The 16,394-nt window shown below is 33.9% G+C and overlaps 2 protein-coding genes and 1 non-coding gene across 4 annotated transcripts; 1 reads left to right on the top strand and 2 right to left on the bottom strand.

Moving 5' to 3' along the window:
- Positions 1-8: 8 nt before the first annotated feature.
- On the bottom strand, positions 9-1,809 carry Pdcd-5 (programmed cell death 5). The gene is made up of 4 exons (XM_076391227.1): positions 1,616-1,809; positions 513-621; positions 284-447; positions 9-217 (listed from the first exon to the last, which is right to left on the bottom strand). Exons 1-4 carry the CDS (start codon positions 1,679-1,681, stop codon positions 170-172), a joined length of 387 nt encoding a protein of 128 aa, XP_076247342.1. The 5' UTR covers positions 1,682-1,809; the 3' UTR covers positions 9-169.
- A 2,132-nt stretch (positions 1,810-3,941) lies between these two features.
- Positions 3,942-14,968, bottom strand: LOC143186840 (uncharacterized). Of its 2 annotated transcripts, XM_076390645.1 has the most exons (8): positions 14,832-14,968; positions 7,888-8,146; positions 7,150-7,397; positions 6,269-6,654; positions 5,905-6,173; positions 5,438-5,666; positions 5,056-5,317; positions 3,942-4,615 (listed from the first exon to the last, which is right to left on the bottom strand). In XM_076390645.1, exons 1-8 carry the CDS (start codon positions 14,864-14,866, stop codon positions 4,171-4,173), a joined length of 2,133 nt encoding a protein of 710 aa, XP_076246760.1. In that variant the 5' UTR covers positions 14,867-14,968; the 3' UTR covers positions 3,942-4,170. The 2 variants fall into 2 exon arrangements, with proteins under 2 accessions (XP_076246760.1, XP_076246759.1); XM_076390644.1 differs by having other exon boundaries at positions 5,056-5,666.
- Trnal-aag (transfer RNA leucine (anticodon AAG)) lies at positions 11,070-11,151 on the top strand. Its single transcript has one exon. It is a non-coding gene; the product is annotated as a tRNA-Leu (tRNA).
- Positions 14,969-16,394: the final 1,426 nt, after the last annotated feature.

Genomic DNA, 16,394 nt, shown 5'->3' with positions numbered 1-16,394 from the left:
ATTGATCATAAGATTCATTTCAATGTTTTTTATTTCAATACATCATAAAAAATAAGAACATATAACTAATTAAGCGTATATCTGTATATTGTAGGGACCCAATTTTTACTTGAAAATCAAATCAGAGAGTAATATCTCTTCTTAGCAAGCCATTCAGTATTCATAAGTGCTATAAGTCATCTTCATCAGAATCCAATGCTGCTCTTCGCCTGTCAAACTAAAATTAATTTTTCGTTATTAATTGCTACTCTCAAAAATATTTGTATAACACATCCTGACTCACCTTAACAACAGTTTTCCTTTGTGTTTGTTTATTTACACTTTCGAGTAAATCAATAAGTTCTTTTTCTCCAAGTTTACCAGGTAGTTGTCCTCGTTGTGCCATACTTAATATCATACTTTCTACCATTTTTCCTTTCTCAGGTTTTCCAAGACATAATGTGTTAACTATCAGAAAAACATATTTCAGATACATGTATTCATATACATTATGTATATGTTAAGATTCTTACGTCTTGCTCTAGCTGATTGATCTAACACTTGACTAAGGATGGAGTTCCTCATCTCCTCCATTTGTTGCATCTTTTCTTCCATTGCTTGTTTGTTCTCGCCATTGTTGGGCTAAATATTAATTAAAAATAATTTAGATAAAAGTTAAGTTTAATTTCAAATAAATTGACTTTGGGTATATAAATTTTAAAAGAAAATCATTAAATATCCTTTGCAGTCCAAATATATTAGTGGAAATATTTTAGATAATGAACCTGATTTTAATATAATAGAGCTTACTAGATATAGACTAAAAAGGAGATAAAACTATTTAGAACAACCACTTTTCTGATATTAAACATCATTTATTCAAGTAGAAATCAACAAAATTAACAATTTTTGTAATATTTAAGAAGCTCATATCTTTTTAACTAATAAATTACATTTATATTAAGTTTTTCAACATGGTTTTTTAATGTTACATTCTTTTTTTGACTGAATTCATTTAAGGTCTTTTTTAAATATTTTAAGTGTTCATTGTCAGTGTGAGAAGGCATATCTTCATCATAAAATAACTTTCTTTTGATGTTTCAGTTTGTGTAATATTTGTATGTACAGTATTTCTGTCACTGTTATAAGGCGATATATGTATATAATATAATATTTAATACTAGGAATACAGAAAAGTATATATTGTATGTAAATATTTATATAACAGGAAAGGACAAGGTTGTAGTGAACATTCTATTCCTATAAGAGGCTCTACTGCAATATAATATTCTTTAAAGTACAAATTACTGTACTTTATTATTTATCAGACAATAATATTGTACAGACCTGCAACATTCTTTGGAAATACACCTAATTTCGAAAGAACTGTTTTCGATTTTTTGATTCCAAAATCAAATGCATTATTGCTTCTTATAGCACTCACAAATATTTAACTACAAATCGATTATAGTACATTTAGTTGCTTCAAAATGCAATCAAACTTGATGTCATTCTTTGACTGGATAAAATTGAAATTAAAACAACATTATAATAATTACTATTAATAGTATAAAATATACAAAATACCATATTCTATAATATCGGAATTAGTATTCGGCAGCAAACGTTAATTTACCTTGTATTGTGACTGCAATTGAGCTAATCGTTGCTGTCGTATTGCTTCAAGTTCTGGGTCTGCCATTTTTGCAATAATAATTTTTCACTGTATGAGTTTTAACAAATTCCTTTAAATTTGATGTATTTTCGCAATACAGACAGTCGCTGTCGAGATTGCCGATCCGTAATTCCTATTAAAGTCTTGTAGCAAGCGGTATGAAGTTAGCCGAATATACATGCGAATCCAACAATTCACGCATGTTCAGTTTAAACTCAAATTCGCGTATTTCGCGTACATATACAGGGTGTAAACAATATTTATTATAATACTTTGATGAAGGATGGTAGAGGAACTCAAATGAAATTCAAAATATTCTGACTCAAAGTGAATTTCGGATTTTAACTTTAAAGCATTATTATTGTAAGATGGGACATTATACTATTATAGAACATTTTGTGCTCCGTTTGAGTTCCTCTACCACCTTTTAAAATATTGCGATATTATTTACACCCTGTATATACAGACCGCGCAGACTTGACAGTTTTTTCTAACCTTACTTAACTTAAGTCGACTACCACGTGATACGAATCACGTGACAATCCACCGATTGGGGATTCACATTCAGTTTAATTTTTAATTATTTAATTCTCACGGTTAAATGTTCATTTAATCATAGTCACACAGTCATTAACAGTACAATTTATATTGCGCGCGAAACGCTCGCGATTACGAGAATCTCTGTCGAATATTCATTTAAACATGAGAGGAAGAGACTGAGAGTGGCTGATGGTCCTTGGTCCTTCCATTCTTTTAGCTTCCGGTTGCGCAAATTGACGAATACGCAGCACCCTCAAGTTTGCATGGTGATGTGACGGTGGTAGAATAGTGTGAAGTGTGAAGTTAATAATGTAGCTGTAAAGATTTCTTAAATTACTATTATTGTTACGAATTGTTTTAAACCACATTAACATTAAGGGTTATTAACAAGTTAATATAAAAGTTAATATTATTTAATATTGTATGACATCTATATCTTAAAAACAATTCCATGCATGCTTAGAGATGTTGGAACAAAGAGAAAGTAAGGAAAATTTTGTATTTATTATTTGCAATGTACAGAGTGGCTCTAGTAATTATGAAGCACTGTAACTTTATTTATTAGTATTTCTCGTAAATTTTCAAAAACTATAAAGTGTTAAATGGATATTTTAAGTACAGTAGTCATGCTTAAATACCAATAGAATTGGAGATCTGCATTATAATTCTCATATAGCAGATTGAGACTTTGTTCTATAGAAATGATCAAGTTTAAATAAATTGTTGTGTTGGCCTCCAAAATAATGAATAGACAGTTTGGGTCATTGGAATTTAACTGAAACAACTTTATTGGAATTTAAGTGTGCACCATTGTACTAAGTTTTTAATATTCTTATCCTATATCTCATAGACATAGAATCAAATTATGCAAAAAAACATTGGTTTCTATTTAGAAAAAAATACAATTGTACTTTTCTACTCCTTGTGCGTATTTGTAAAGAAGAAAACTATACAATAGGACGATAAAGTTTGTTAAACAGTGCTTTCCTTCTTTCCTTCAGAATCCTTTTTTAATTTCAGTTAAAATTTAGAGTTATAGTCCATCTTAGCTTCTAGAATCATCCTGTAGAAGGTGTTAACATAAGATTTTGACGTTTCATAATACTTACCAAGTTTAATAAAAAATGCTTCATCAATATAAGACTTCATATCAATTCTTGGAATATAGAATATAAAATTTTGTTATCATTTACATGAAGGATTCTGTGGAACAATAATAAATAGAAAGGTATGAAGATTTCACATAAAAAGGGTTAATTTTAAAACTGTTAATTGCTCATTGTTTATTCTTTCTGAGTACTATAAACTCTTAAAATTTTACAGCACTTGTTTATAGTACCTTATATTTCACTATACATATGTACTATCATAAAATTGGCAGTAATATTTATTATAACTCTAATTACATAATATTTATATAAGTTTTCATAGATTGCTAATATACAGTAACATGCTGCATACAAAGCAATGTTTTAATATTCTTTTATTTTACTTGATCAAGTATATCATTCTGAAAATAATATAATTTCATAGTTTAATATGATGTATTTTAGTGTAAAGTATTTCACACACACATGTATTTAATATTTTACATTAAGGTTTAAAGGTTTTTAAATATTTAAATTCAATTCTCTAAAATAAAGCATAGAACAAAAATTTATTTTTTGTACAAGGGAATTATATTTTTCATTACAGTATAAATTTACTTCCACCTTCTGTATATCCTACTATTTTTAGAGCAGTTTATAAAATTTTTATATATCTCATTATAGATATACATATCGCACATATATTTAAAAAGTGACACAACTCAAAAACTACAATTTTCGAGCATGTATTTGGAAGAAATGATTATACATATTCTATGTATTATATATTCTCATTTAAATTTCGTTACTTTGGACTAATAATGTAAACAGTGAATCCATTTTCTCTGTTATGCAAACAGAAAATGTTTGTAAGATGCACTTATTACTTTAGATAGTGTTCGTACTATCATACCATGGTGGCATCCAATTTGTTGTAATTCTAGTCCTGCCTTTAGAATGAGAAAGCTCGTCAATATTATAATTCCTGTCTGCCCTCCTTCTGCGAACTTCGTTTCTATTTCTATCCAGAATCTCATTATCCAGAACAACAAATGATTGGCCATTATTGTGTTGCTTAATCGTTTTCCCAAAACTAGGAGAATATGGTCTGACATCATCGCTCTGAAGTGCACGATCGGGTGAAGGATTGCGAATCCTTCCGGAAGACTGGAGCGATGGTGAACGTCTTCGCCTAAATCCTTGAGGTTCATCGTCAACATTGCAGACGTGAAGTCGATACGTGGGACTAAGCAATTCATCTTTTAATGCATTACGTTCTACCACGTCTACATGTATTGGTCTTTGAACTTGAATTTGCGAAATCTTCGAACCCCTGAATCATTAACATTATCATAAATGGAGAAAATATTATATAGGGTAATTTTAGTAACTGAGAGAGACTATAATTGAATCGGCGAGTTGAAGAATAGTACAAATCCAAAATGAGACATCTTTAAATAATCTCAAAACTATATTTGGAGCCCAGAGTCAAAGTGTATTACGTCACACAGAAAACAAATGAACTTAATACACTCTGGCTCTAGGATCCAGATATTTAAAATGAACAGAACTAAATGTGCCAATAATTATCAAAATAATTAAAGTCAGAAATTTAAAAAAATTAAATGATAAATTCAATTTTTTCGGATTTCTTACTTAGACTACTTTCATAATAATTAGCGACACAAATATCTTAGAATGTGGTTTGTGGACTTGTACTATTCTTCAACTCACCAATTCAATTCCATTCCAATTGTGAAGTTATGTACGAACCTTCGACTGCCAGAGGGTGGTCTCCCACAAACAGTATCCTCATGAATTTTCGTGTTAAGTACTTGAAACGCATTCTGACCTTGAGCAGCATTCACACAATTGAACTGTTCCTCATTGTTGTTCATCCAGTAATTTTCTTTTCGTCTGCCATCGCTAAGACTACGGTCTCGTCTGCGGTGCATTCTCGGTTCGGTGTGCAACTGACTTTCACGTTTAGTACAGTAAGCTGTTCTGTATTCCGGCTCAAGGTTCAGATTCCCCTCTAAACGCAAATTTGCTGGCATTTTCATGGGCTCGACTCGTGGTACACGACCATAAGGGACGTACTGAGATCTCACTTCGCTGGTAAGCTCGTAATCACATCGTCTAGACTCCTGCTTACCGAAACCAGCGTTGTGCTCCGGAGGAAACATCGATGACCTCACCGCCAGCGGTGGTTTCCGGTATACAGGATGATCCTTCTGATAGTCCATGTATTTCGATTTGTATTCCGGATCCTGATCGATTTTCTTCAAAAATTTGTTGGTTGGCGACGAGGATATCTTGGAGCCATCCGCTCGACCTATTTCATCCTCTGGCTTCGCGATAGTGGGACGCCCTCGTGGAAAGTCCTGTGAGGAGATTATGGTTCTGGATTATAGTATACAAAGAGAGTCTGGTAATTGAAATAGACTAAAACTCTATTCTAATTGAGATGGTAGTTTTAAAAAAGGAATAGATAACTATTCTAATTGAATTGGTAGTTTAAAAAAAAGAATATTGGAATAGAATTATACTCCTTCCAAGTTACCAGAATCACCCTGTATAAGTATTAACATAGAAAGAATTGGTAAAGAAATGTTAATCTGCCTTGTATGCGTCTTTGTACTCAGGAATTCCAAGCGGTGGACCCTTAAGATCTTCTAGCTTGGAGACCAGCATCTTCATTTCCTCTTCCTTCTTCTTCTCTCTCTGCTCTTTTTGCCGTATCTCCTCCTCTTCAACGTCTCTGTTTAATTCATTCATCAACTGTGCTTCATTTAAAGAAGGATTAACAAAATTGTCAGTGTTCTCGGTATTCAGGAAAAAGTCTTTTCCAGTTCTCAGGTGGGTTTCAGGCTTCACTGGCTGGGGTCGTTCTGTAACATGAAATAGTGATGTGAAATTTTATAAAATTTCTAACTAAATATTCGAGATTATTTTTAAATAAATATCGGGGAATTTGTAACATCACCTCTACTGTTATGTCTTTTGAAGACGTCAGCGTACTCAGGCACAAAATTCGACTTCCCCTCCAATTTTAGGTGCGTGTTCTGCCTCAGCAGGGTCGGCCTTCGCACGCCTACGAATGGCACGTATTTCGCGTGATTTTCTGTTACAGTTTCGATTTCACCCTCGAGCTTCAAGTGCGTAGGGACACGCGTCAGCTCGGGGCGGCTGACGTTGAGCCACTGAATGAACTTCTCACATTTTTCGGTGGTCGTGTCTAGGTCGCCTTCCATCTTCAGTGAGGTGGGCCTGCGAGCTAGTTCTGGTCTGTGCTGACCCTCGTAGGCTACATACGACGAATACGTTTCCGTGTCCGTGTAAAATTCTCCGTCGCGCTTTAAAGTAGTCCCTCTTTTATTGAATCAAGAAATGATTGAAGTTGAATAGTAAGAAGAAGGATAATACAGTACGCTACTAAAATAGCAGATTTTAATCTCATGCAGGATGAGCCGAAGGGACTGGAAAATTCAGGAATAAGTAGTACTACTCAGTTTATACATTATTTCAAATTTAATTAGAGAACTTATTGTTAGAAAATTATTCGTGCATTAAGCTAATGCAAATATTTCTTCCTAATCGAGAAAAAAAAAGTAAAGAAAATTGGTGATCTAAGGGAAACACCAAAATTTAGATTCTAAGTGCTATTGAAAGTGAATTTTTATAAGAGTGGATTAATGATAAGGAATTGGGAAGTGTAAAGGAAAAGGGACACAGAATATCTATAAATAAGAACCAGTGTAATATTCAGGAAGTAAATGTCTCTACAAAACCAAAACTCTTTACTTAACGGAGGCTAAAATAAAGTTATACTACTTCTATTTCTTCCTAAATGAATTACAAAATTACCTCCTAATAAGAGATGGTCGTTTAGGGTTGGCATAGTTAGCAAACTTCGAGGTAACTTCGGTCTCCATCGTTTTATCGTCATCAAGTGGTATCGAAGGAGTTACAGATTCCTTATCAGTAACTGAAAATTCAGTGTCTTTCGTATCTTGTTCCTTGGGTTCTTCCTCGTTCGATGGTTGTTCCCTTTCGGTTAAATCTTCTGGTTGAGAATCTTCAGTTTGCTTGCTTTTTTCCAACTCAATGTTTTCCTACGGTAAGGAGTTTATCTATGAATCGGAAAATTATTACTTAAATAAAAATCAAATTCTTAAGGGAAGTCTAATCACTGCCACGTGGCTTTTTCGCATTTTCCAAAACTTCTCGTTTATATTTCTATTTATTATATACAAAAAAGGATATTTTGTATATATCATTTTACATCATTTTCAATGTTGCGCAAAAGTAGATAAATATTAAGGTTCAATTACCTATTTTTATATATGTTTTAAGAGAGTACTGTAAATTGAAAGTATATGAATTTCAAACAACTTCTAAAAAAGTTTGTTTAATAAACGTCACTCTTTATGATTATTCATTAAATCCCTTTATCTCTTGATACTAGACCAACTTGAGAATTAAATATCATCAATAAATAGCGAATAGAGTTTGATACTCCATTATGGGAATCACATGATTCAAGTCTACAGGTATTTAACCAGTGATTTATCAAAAGTGCTCAGTTTTATCATGTATGCGAACCTTGATCGAATCCTCGTTAGCACGAAACGTTTCACGGTACTCCGAGACGAGGGCCTTGTCTTCCAATTCAGGATAAAGTCGAAGGTTGTCCCGCGGCTGGCCATGAACACGCCTTCTTCGATAACGAGCCAATTCATCCACTGTCAACCCTTCCAGGAGGGGCCATTTCTCCTTGGATTTACTTTTCTTCCCTTTACCTTTGCCTTGCGCTAGCTCAGTGTCCGAGGACGACTTGTTGGCAGCATGGGAGGACCTTTGCCTACGTACAAATTAAATATTACCGTTATTCGTCGGTTGACAAACGATAGTCAATTGAAGAATATGTAATTATAACTGTCATCAGAGTTCACATCGCAAAAAGTATCGATCTCTTTTATCTTTCGACATAATGAAATACCGCGTACTGTTATCGCATTGTTAAATTACATCCCGGCGTGTTCACCCCTCCCGAACGATCTTATCAGCCCCTTCAGCGATTGGTCATTCAACCTCCACCTACTTTCAGAAAGTCGTACACGTTTATACCCAGATTTCATTCATGAAATCGGATCAGCCGTCTCACCCTTAAGCAAAGAGACACAGATGTGTCACAGTCCCTCGTTATAAGCTCATATTAAATTATAACTATTTGAAGTAAACTATAATAGTTCTGTCTTTGTGCACTTTTATTCGGAAGACAAGTTCTCTTAACAAGACTAAAGTGAACTGTTAGCACATGAGTTGACATTAAAGAAAGTCTCTTCTTAATCCTTCGAGACTTTGCTAATTGCTTGGAGACTTCAAACCAGCAAGTATATTAAAAAAGAATTGGTCTACCCAATATGAAACAAATGTGAACATAAAAATGTAAGTAATTAAATAGACCCTTTAATTAGTACACAAGGCAAAGCAGGATTTTTGAAAGATTGAAAGTTGCAGTAGCACGTGTGGAAAGAAGCTCTTGGCCAGTGGGGAGGCGAGAATTGTGGAGAAGTGGAGCACCGAGCTGGGTGGATGCTCGGAACGGACTGAAATCTTTCGGCGACGATACTGAAGCTGTAGGAGAGGATGAAGGGTAGAAGAGGAGGCGGATCGGCGAGCGCGCGGAGGGTTGCACAAGGAACAGGAAGAGGGTGGTACGAAGCTACATGCCTTCACAGCGAGACTCAGACGCGACGCATCGATCTACGAAGAGGAGTTCTGAAAAAGAAATTTAATGGCCCGCGCGCACGGAAACGTTTAGAGACATTATACGGAGACCGTCGTACCAGAGAAGTCGATGGAAATCTGAGGAAACGTCTCATTGAACTATTCCGAATCTGAATGTCTTTTTCCGACTTTAAGGGGGAACCTACATCCTTTGGACTCGAAACAAGCAATTTTAAGGTCACTTTCTTCTGCACTGTTTCCTTCAAATCTCTACAACTTCATCATTTTCTTGAATTTAGAAAAAAAAAATCGATATTTTGATATTTTTAGACCAGAATATCCCCTTAAACCACTTGAAATCAGTAGTTTTTAATAATTGAAACCAAAACGGTTCCACTGTGGTAACACCGCCCAGTGTTTCCAGCAATGGACAAGAATTATAAAGTATAAAATATTTAATCCACAAATTCTTGTATTTTAAGATGTCAATACAGGAACGTAGGTTTTACTTACAATACAAATATAAAGAATTTATCAATTTATTATCAAATCTGACATTAGAAATTTATTTTAAATTTGAGTGTATTGCTTCAAATATGCTCTAATGGCAGAATGTTCGTATCTTTAATTTGATGTCTATAAGTTGTGTTTAATACCTACATGGAATCTTTAAATATTGCAAAAATGGACAGTTTTGATAAGTTCTGCTTTAAAAAATGAAGTCTAATATGAGAAAAGTGATCTAAAAATTGTCTTATACAAAACTTCTCTATCTTTGTTTGCCTATTAGTTCTGATAAGGGAGGCTCTACTGTAAAAGTGAAGAAGGGGTGGCATCCATTTTACAATCAATGTATCACCATGACCCACAAAATAAGCGATCGAGTGTAATTGACCAGCATTTCACCGTGATTGGCACGTAATTACAGCGTTCTTACAAATTGGCCCCGATTCGGAGCATTGTATTCATTATTGATGTAGATTTGGATTATGTCCAGACTTCGAGCGAGCCAATACTTTAAATGGAACCCTGATTGTAGTCTTATCAGTTATCCAGCGCAATTTCCGTAAGCTTTCTATTAAATACAAATTTTGTATCTAACATGACATGAGCTTGACAAATAATCGTTGAAATATTTTGTGACAAGAAAGCTTTGATTTTATAGAATTTTGTAAGCTTTTTTTATTTAGCAAAAAAAGTTCTAATGGGTAGAGTGTAGATTTTTAAGTCACTTTTGGGGTACAACAATTTTTTATGAAACGTTAGTTCAGAGATAATGTTTAAAAGAATGAATTTTTATTAATAATTATATGTATGTTGTTCATTTTTTGCACTAGTGACGTAACTAAAGAATCATAATTTTTTCGAGAAATTAGGCGATAACTTCATTTCACGGAAGAACCTTTTTGTTAATATCAATAATGCAATGCTGTTATTATTTGAGTTATATCATTATTATTGAACATTTTTTCTTAACGTCCTGTATGTACTGACCAGGGATGGTATGAAACATGCTGCTCAGCGACGTCATGAGATAGAGAGAGGCAACTTCCGAATGAGGTGGGGATAGCTCCACCAACAAGCGATTGTTAGGAATCCCCACCTCATTCGAAAAGTTCCCACTCTACCTCGTGAAGTCACCGAGCGCCAGGTTTCATACCATGCCTGACCCAGACCATTCTTTTTTCTAATTTACTCCAAAGTGGGAAAGGGGTGGGGTCCTGGGCCTCAAACGGCACCAGGTTCCGTCAGTTTGTATTCGACCAGGGAAGTGATAGTGTTGAAAGTGAATCGTGAACAACTCGGTTTGCAAAGTGTATTTTTAAAGATTGATATACACTTTACTATTTCGCGATTTTGTATTAATTTTCAAATATTTGTAATGTGTTAAAAGTAGTTCTTCAGTATTTTATAAAATTGTGCCTTCTTGAAACCATTCAACTTTCGTTTAGAATATTTTTTTCTATTGCAAAATAGGAATATTAAGTGGAACACCCTATAGAAGAAGAAAGTATAGAGCTTGTGATTGCATGTGAAATGAGGCGTTGTCACAAGGTAGCGTGGCCGAGCGGTCTAAGGCGCTGGTTTAAGGCACCAGTCTCTTCGGAGGCGTGGGTTCGAATCCCACCGCTGCCAGTTTTTTTACATTCTATATGAAAGATTCTGTTACATTTTTTGTGCCATCATATTTTTAGTGCTATTTTATAAAAAAGAAGCCTAATACAGAAAAAATTTAAAAAGTGCATTTATGTCAAGTAATATGTTTCAAAGGTTTTGGGACATTTGATTTTATTCGTGTATGTATTTTTTAAAAGTAAATCTCCAAACTTATCTTCAACTTTTTTATGTCAAATTCAGTAATTTGTTTAAATTCAACAAGCTAAAAAACAAATACATATTTATAAAAGTAATTCCTTATTAACAAAACATATTGTTCATTAAACAACGTTCATCGTTTCTTATGTAAACTTGAAAATAACGTATAATTATAGAACAGAATAATTAATTTCTATTTCTCATTCACCTGCCTAGAAGTCGCAGTAATTAATCATGTCTTAAAGAAGCATTTGTCATATTTATGTACTTATGCTACAGGCTGTTCCATTTAAGTTGACGTTTAACAAAATATCTGACAAGTAATTAAGAAAAAAAAGTTGGAACATGTGTTCCATGATTTTAAGAGGGGATTAAAATAGCATTATTAGTTTTTTAATGTGTAGATGTTTTCAAAACCAGTTTTTTTCTTTTTTTTTTTATTGAAGATCTGTATTGTTCATTTCGGAATCCTATTCTAAATGAAAATATAAATAACTTTTATTTTAAATATTTCTTTGGACAATCTCTACCTTTTACAACTACAAAGTTTTGGATTTTACAAGAATTTTCAACGTGAGTTCTCTCAGTTTTGAAGAAAAATTGCAAGAAACAAACTGTTAATTTTCTTCTTATAGAGTTCTGGAAATTCTTTCATAATTTTTTATCAGTTGAGTTGATATAATTAAGTTGATAAAAAATTATGAAACATTCTTAGAGCTTTATATGTAGAAAATGATCAGTTTTTGTCTCTTGCAATTTTTCTTTCAAACTGATAAATAATTTTATCATCGTTCCTCTATATATCTTAAAAAATAAATGTCCGACAGAAAAATTTCAGATAAAAGTGGTTAATATTTTTATCTAAAATAGAATTCCAAAATAAAGAATAGTATGTTTCCATTAAAAAGAAAAGTTAAACTCGAAATGACCTTGAAAACGCCCACACACTGTAAACTAATATCATTTTAATTTTCCCTCAAGATCCCCTTTTTAACCCCCCACCCGTTTTTTCAAACCAGCTGTCAACGAGGCGTTTTGTCGTCAACTTAAATAGAACGCCCTGTATATCGCCCCACGATCACAATCGTGTTTCCCTTTTCAATCTCCCTCGAACTAAAGGGTCACGAGAACTCGTTCCTCGTTTGAGATCGTTTCGTGTGCCGAATTATCGCGATGCCCGTTATCGGGATTAGGGACCCGGTGACCCCGATTTTCGGTCATCGTCTCCACGACAAATTTCCATACGCGGATAAACAAATGTCCGCGGCGCGTTGACGCACGCACACGCAACAGTGCTGGCTGTTCTGGACAGTAATTCTCCCGGTTTCCACGACTTCGATCTGCGTGCACTTTGCCAGGAACGTTTGCACGCGAGTACGTTTTAAAGAAGTAAGGAGGCCACACGCCCCTGAAGGTCTCTACCCTCGCCAAGACAATGAGGAATTTTGTTTCGTCCTGTGTTACAGATGTTACCGACCAGCTGTTCCGCCTAAGTGTCGCGAAAGTGAGGTCTTCTTTAATCTGTTAAGGGGATATTCTGGTCTAGACCTTCGTTTTTTAAGACGATCTTGGGGAATCTTTTTGTTAAGAAATCAATGGACTGTTTTGTACTGAGCTATTTAAATGTTTCATTTAAAGTGTACAAATTATATTTTCAAATGAAAATCATCAAGATTGTGCAAACTACCAAAAGATAATTTTCGCAGAGAGTGAAAATTGGTTTTAATTTTTTTTAATAAAATTATTGCTTTTTTTAAGAATCTTGGTAATTTGAGAATTTTTTGTAAATAGATACTTTGAAGCTTTAAACTTGTCATATTCTTGGAAAAATATTTCTGCCAGTTTTAAAGAATACTTAAACAGCTTGAAAAGAGTATAGAAGCACTTAAGACTGATTTGGATGATGAATGGCTGGGGCAAAAGGAACGCTTTTAGCTTGGACAGGAAATTAAACCTCGATGTGAAATCATAGACGACGCCTTGTCAGTTTCCATTTAAGCTCGATGCTTGTTACTCTCGATTCTACAAAGTGATTTGACACATTTTAAAAATAGATCCAATCCATAAACCGATAAGTACCTATTAATGCCATTACAGGACAAGATAACATTAAGATGAGTCGTTCCGCGAAGCTATTTGCGATACTCGTACCAATCTCGGTCTTGTAATTTTGACATACGTCGAAATTTATTTTCTTTCCGTGACAGAAGGTTCGATCTTCGCAAAAGCACGAATGTAGCAATCATAAATTTACATTACCTTGCACGAATATCTTTGGAACTCTCAATTTCCATATTCGGAGCGTATCATAGATAAATTTTGCTTAAGGTCGACGCCATTAAGATGTTAACATGATACCGACAGTTCTTTTTTCCAATTGAAATTTTAACATGACATAGAGTGAATTTCATTAATATTCGAACACCAGTATAATTTTAACTTTTAAGTTGTATATTGTAGCTTGAATGAATATAAAAGAAGCAACAATATGTATTGTATTACACAATAGCATGACGTAGGTGCCTAAATACTAAAAATAACAAAAATTTAAACATTTTATAACATCACATGCCTGTTACACATACGTCTTGCTGTTGGATTCACTAAGACTTAAGTTAATGGTGTGATTTTTAGGCATCATAAATGATGGTACATCAAGTTGAGAAAAAAAAATGTCCGGCATTTCTTAAAAATGTGTAAAAATGCAAAATAAAATAAAAACATACAGAAACTCTGAAAATAATTTACTATATAGTTTTGTTAATAAAAAATTTTAAAGAAATCGATTTTTTACCAAGAGAAAAAAAATTCCTCTAACAAGGATTCTCACACTAACTAAGCTCAGATGATCTTCAGTAAAATTCGAACACTGTCAGATTGAGGTGAAAAATTCTATTACTTACTATTTTAGTCTACAATTGTAATGTTTAAGCTACTACTATAGTAAAATCTAATTTTATAGATAACTGTAGCATCGTAGAAGATACCAACTATTCTAATTCAGAGATCAAATAAGTTTTTTTTATGCAATATATGAATGTTAATGATTGTGTGATAGTAATAGCTCCTGAAATACTGTTTTCAAATCGATGAATTTTTAAATAAAAGTAGAGCTTTAGTGAATAATACACAAACAAATAATAAGAAAAATACCTATACCTGTGCCTTTGATCGATAAATTAAAAAAAAATTAAATAATGTTAGAATCAATCCTTAAAGTGACAATATGTAATTGGATCTTCTACTTTATGTATGACAAAGACATGATGCCAAAAAGTAACATAAGTATTCCAATACATAAAAAGCAATAATTGCCCTGAAAAAAAAGAGAAAAGAAGAAACGACTCGTCCCAACTTGTGCATCAACCCAATACAAATAATAGTAGAATAGATCAGCGGTTCGTTAAACCTGAGGAGTTTGATGCCCCTCGGCAACCCGTTTCCCGCCCTTCGAGGCGGCTCGAAGAAACGAGGCGCAAATGGACACAACGTTGCGTTACCTTTTGCTGGAACGGTCACTTTTGCCCTCGCCCATTGCATCTTCTTGCTGAATGGTCAGCTCCCAATGCGCAAAACTACGGTGCCGAGGTGTTGTCCGATCTTCGAAACGGTCACACCTGCGATGGTAGAAGGGGGATCGATAGGATGGCTCGACCGTACCAGATCCTCCTGCTAGCGTGACTGGCTTTTTGGGCAAGATGTTAATGAGAAGGTGCCGGCGGATACACCTGCGCAGCTGCAAAGTTGAAACCCACCTAACGGCCACTGGTGGTGTAAAGACGACCACCAAAGCAAACACAGTCTGCTTTGATGTCCGTCTGGGTCAGGTGCTCCTTACCAGTCGCCAGGTTCTGAAGGATTGAATATTCTTGAATCTAGGGTAGAAGATCCAATTAGTGCCACTTTAAAGATTAACTTAGACATTAGTTTCGCTGTTGTGGCTTTTGGGTGTTAATCCTGTCCTTTTGGAAAGGTTTTCTTAAAGTTTTGCAAGCATTGCAGCTAGCTTCATCGGGAACTCTAGTAACTCGTTGATACTGTACCAGCATAGCTATGATGCTTGTGAAACGTTGGGAAAATTCTTTCGAAAGGACACTGCTTACACTGAAAGCAATAGTGAGAACTGTATGTTGCTGATAATGAGATGTGGCAGCCTCAAATCTGTGAGCAAAAGACTGCAGATTTTTATGTGTTTATGGGAAATTTCAATGTGCAGAAAAGTACAGTATTCATAAAATATGCAAGAACGTATAGAATATTGACAGTCGCGTACATTCCATAATATTTGGAAAGTGAAATGAATTTTTAATTACGTTCCATTTTTCTGGTGGAAGTAGAAAAACTTATTGTATTAATGAAACATTAACAGTTTACTGGTCATAGTTTTTTTTTCTTTTTTACGGAAGTATACACTTTCCTTGTTATTTATTATTATTTAGTATGTTTGCTCGAAGAAACTTGGTGTGGCTTTCCAGATCTTTATTATTACTTATAAATTCATTAGTCATTGATGCAATTATTGGCATCCCAATTATTAGCAGCTGACCAAATACACTGTCATTCCATTTACTGTTAAATTTTATGATAATGTTAAATACACTTAAAAGAGGGAACTTTTTACATATTTTGGGGATAGCGTAGTAATCGTCTTCATATGTAAAATTATAAATGCAAAATATTATATGGTCCTCCAGAAAAGCGCCAAACCATTTTAAATTTGATTTTACCGCGCTACTGTGCCTATAATGCTCGCGCCATCTGCATCCCATTGTTATTGCATACATTTTTGAAATTTGTGATAAATATTTTCAATAATTATTGCAGGAATTCTACAAGAAAAATTAACGAGAATTTGTAACATTATTGTGGACATCTTGCCATAAAAAATTAGCTTTTAATAATATTACATACTTTGCCCTATATTTGTCATTAATGGTTTTTATTAAAGGATTAACCCTTTAGCGGCAGTACTGTCACTGGTTATATCTTATTAAAAATACTTTGTTTCAAAGTAAAAGACCAATGAGATAATATTTTGAATCAGTACATACAAATTCATTGTT

This window comes from Calliopsis andreniformis, unplaced genomic scaffold (genome assembly GCF_051401765.1).
Source record: "Calliopsis andreniformis isolate RMS-2024a unplaced genomic scaffold, iyCalAndr_principal scaffold0022, whole genome shotgun sequence".
Lineage (NCBI taxonomy): Eukaryota > Metazoa > Arthropoda > Insecta > Hymenoptera > Andrenidae > Calliopsis > Calliopsis andreniformis.
Note: the sequence above shows the minus strand (reverse complement) of the source record. Positions and strands in the feature narration are given on the sequence as shown.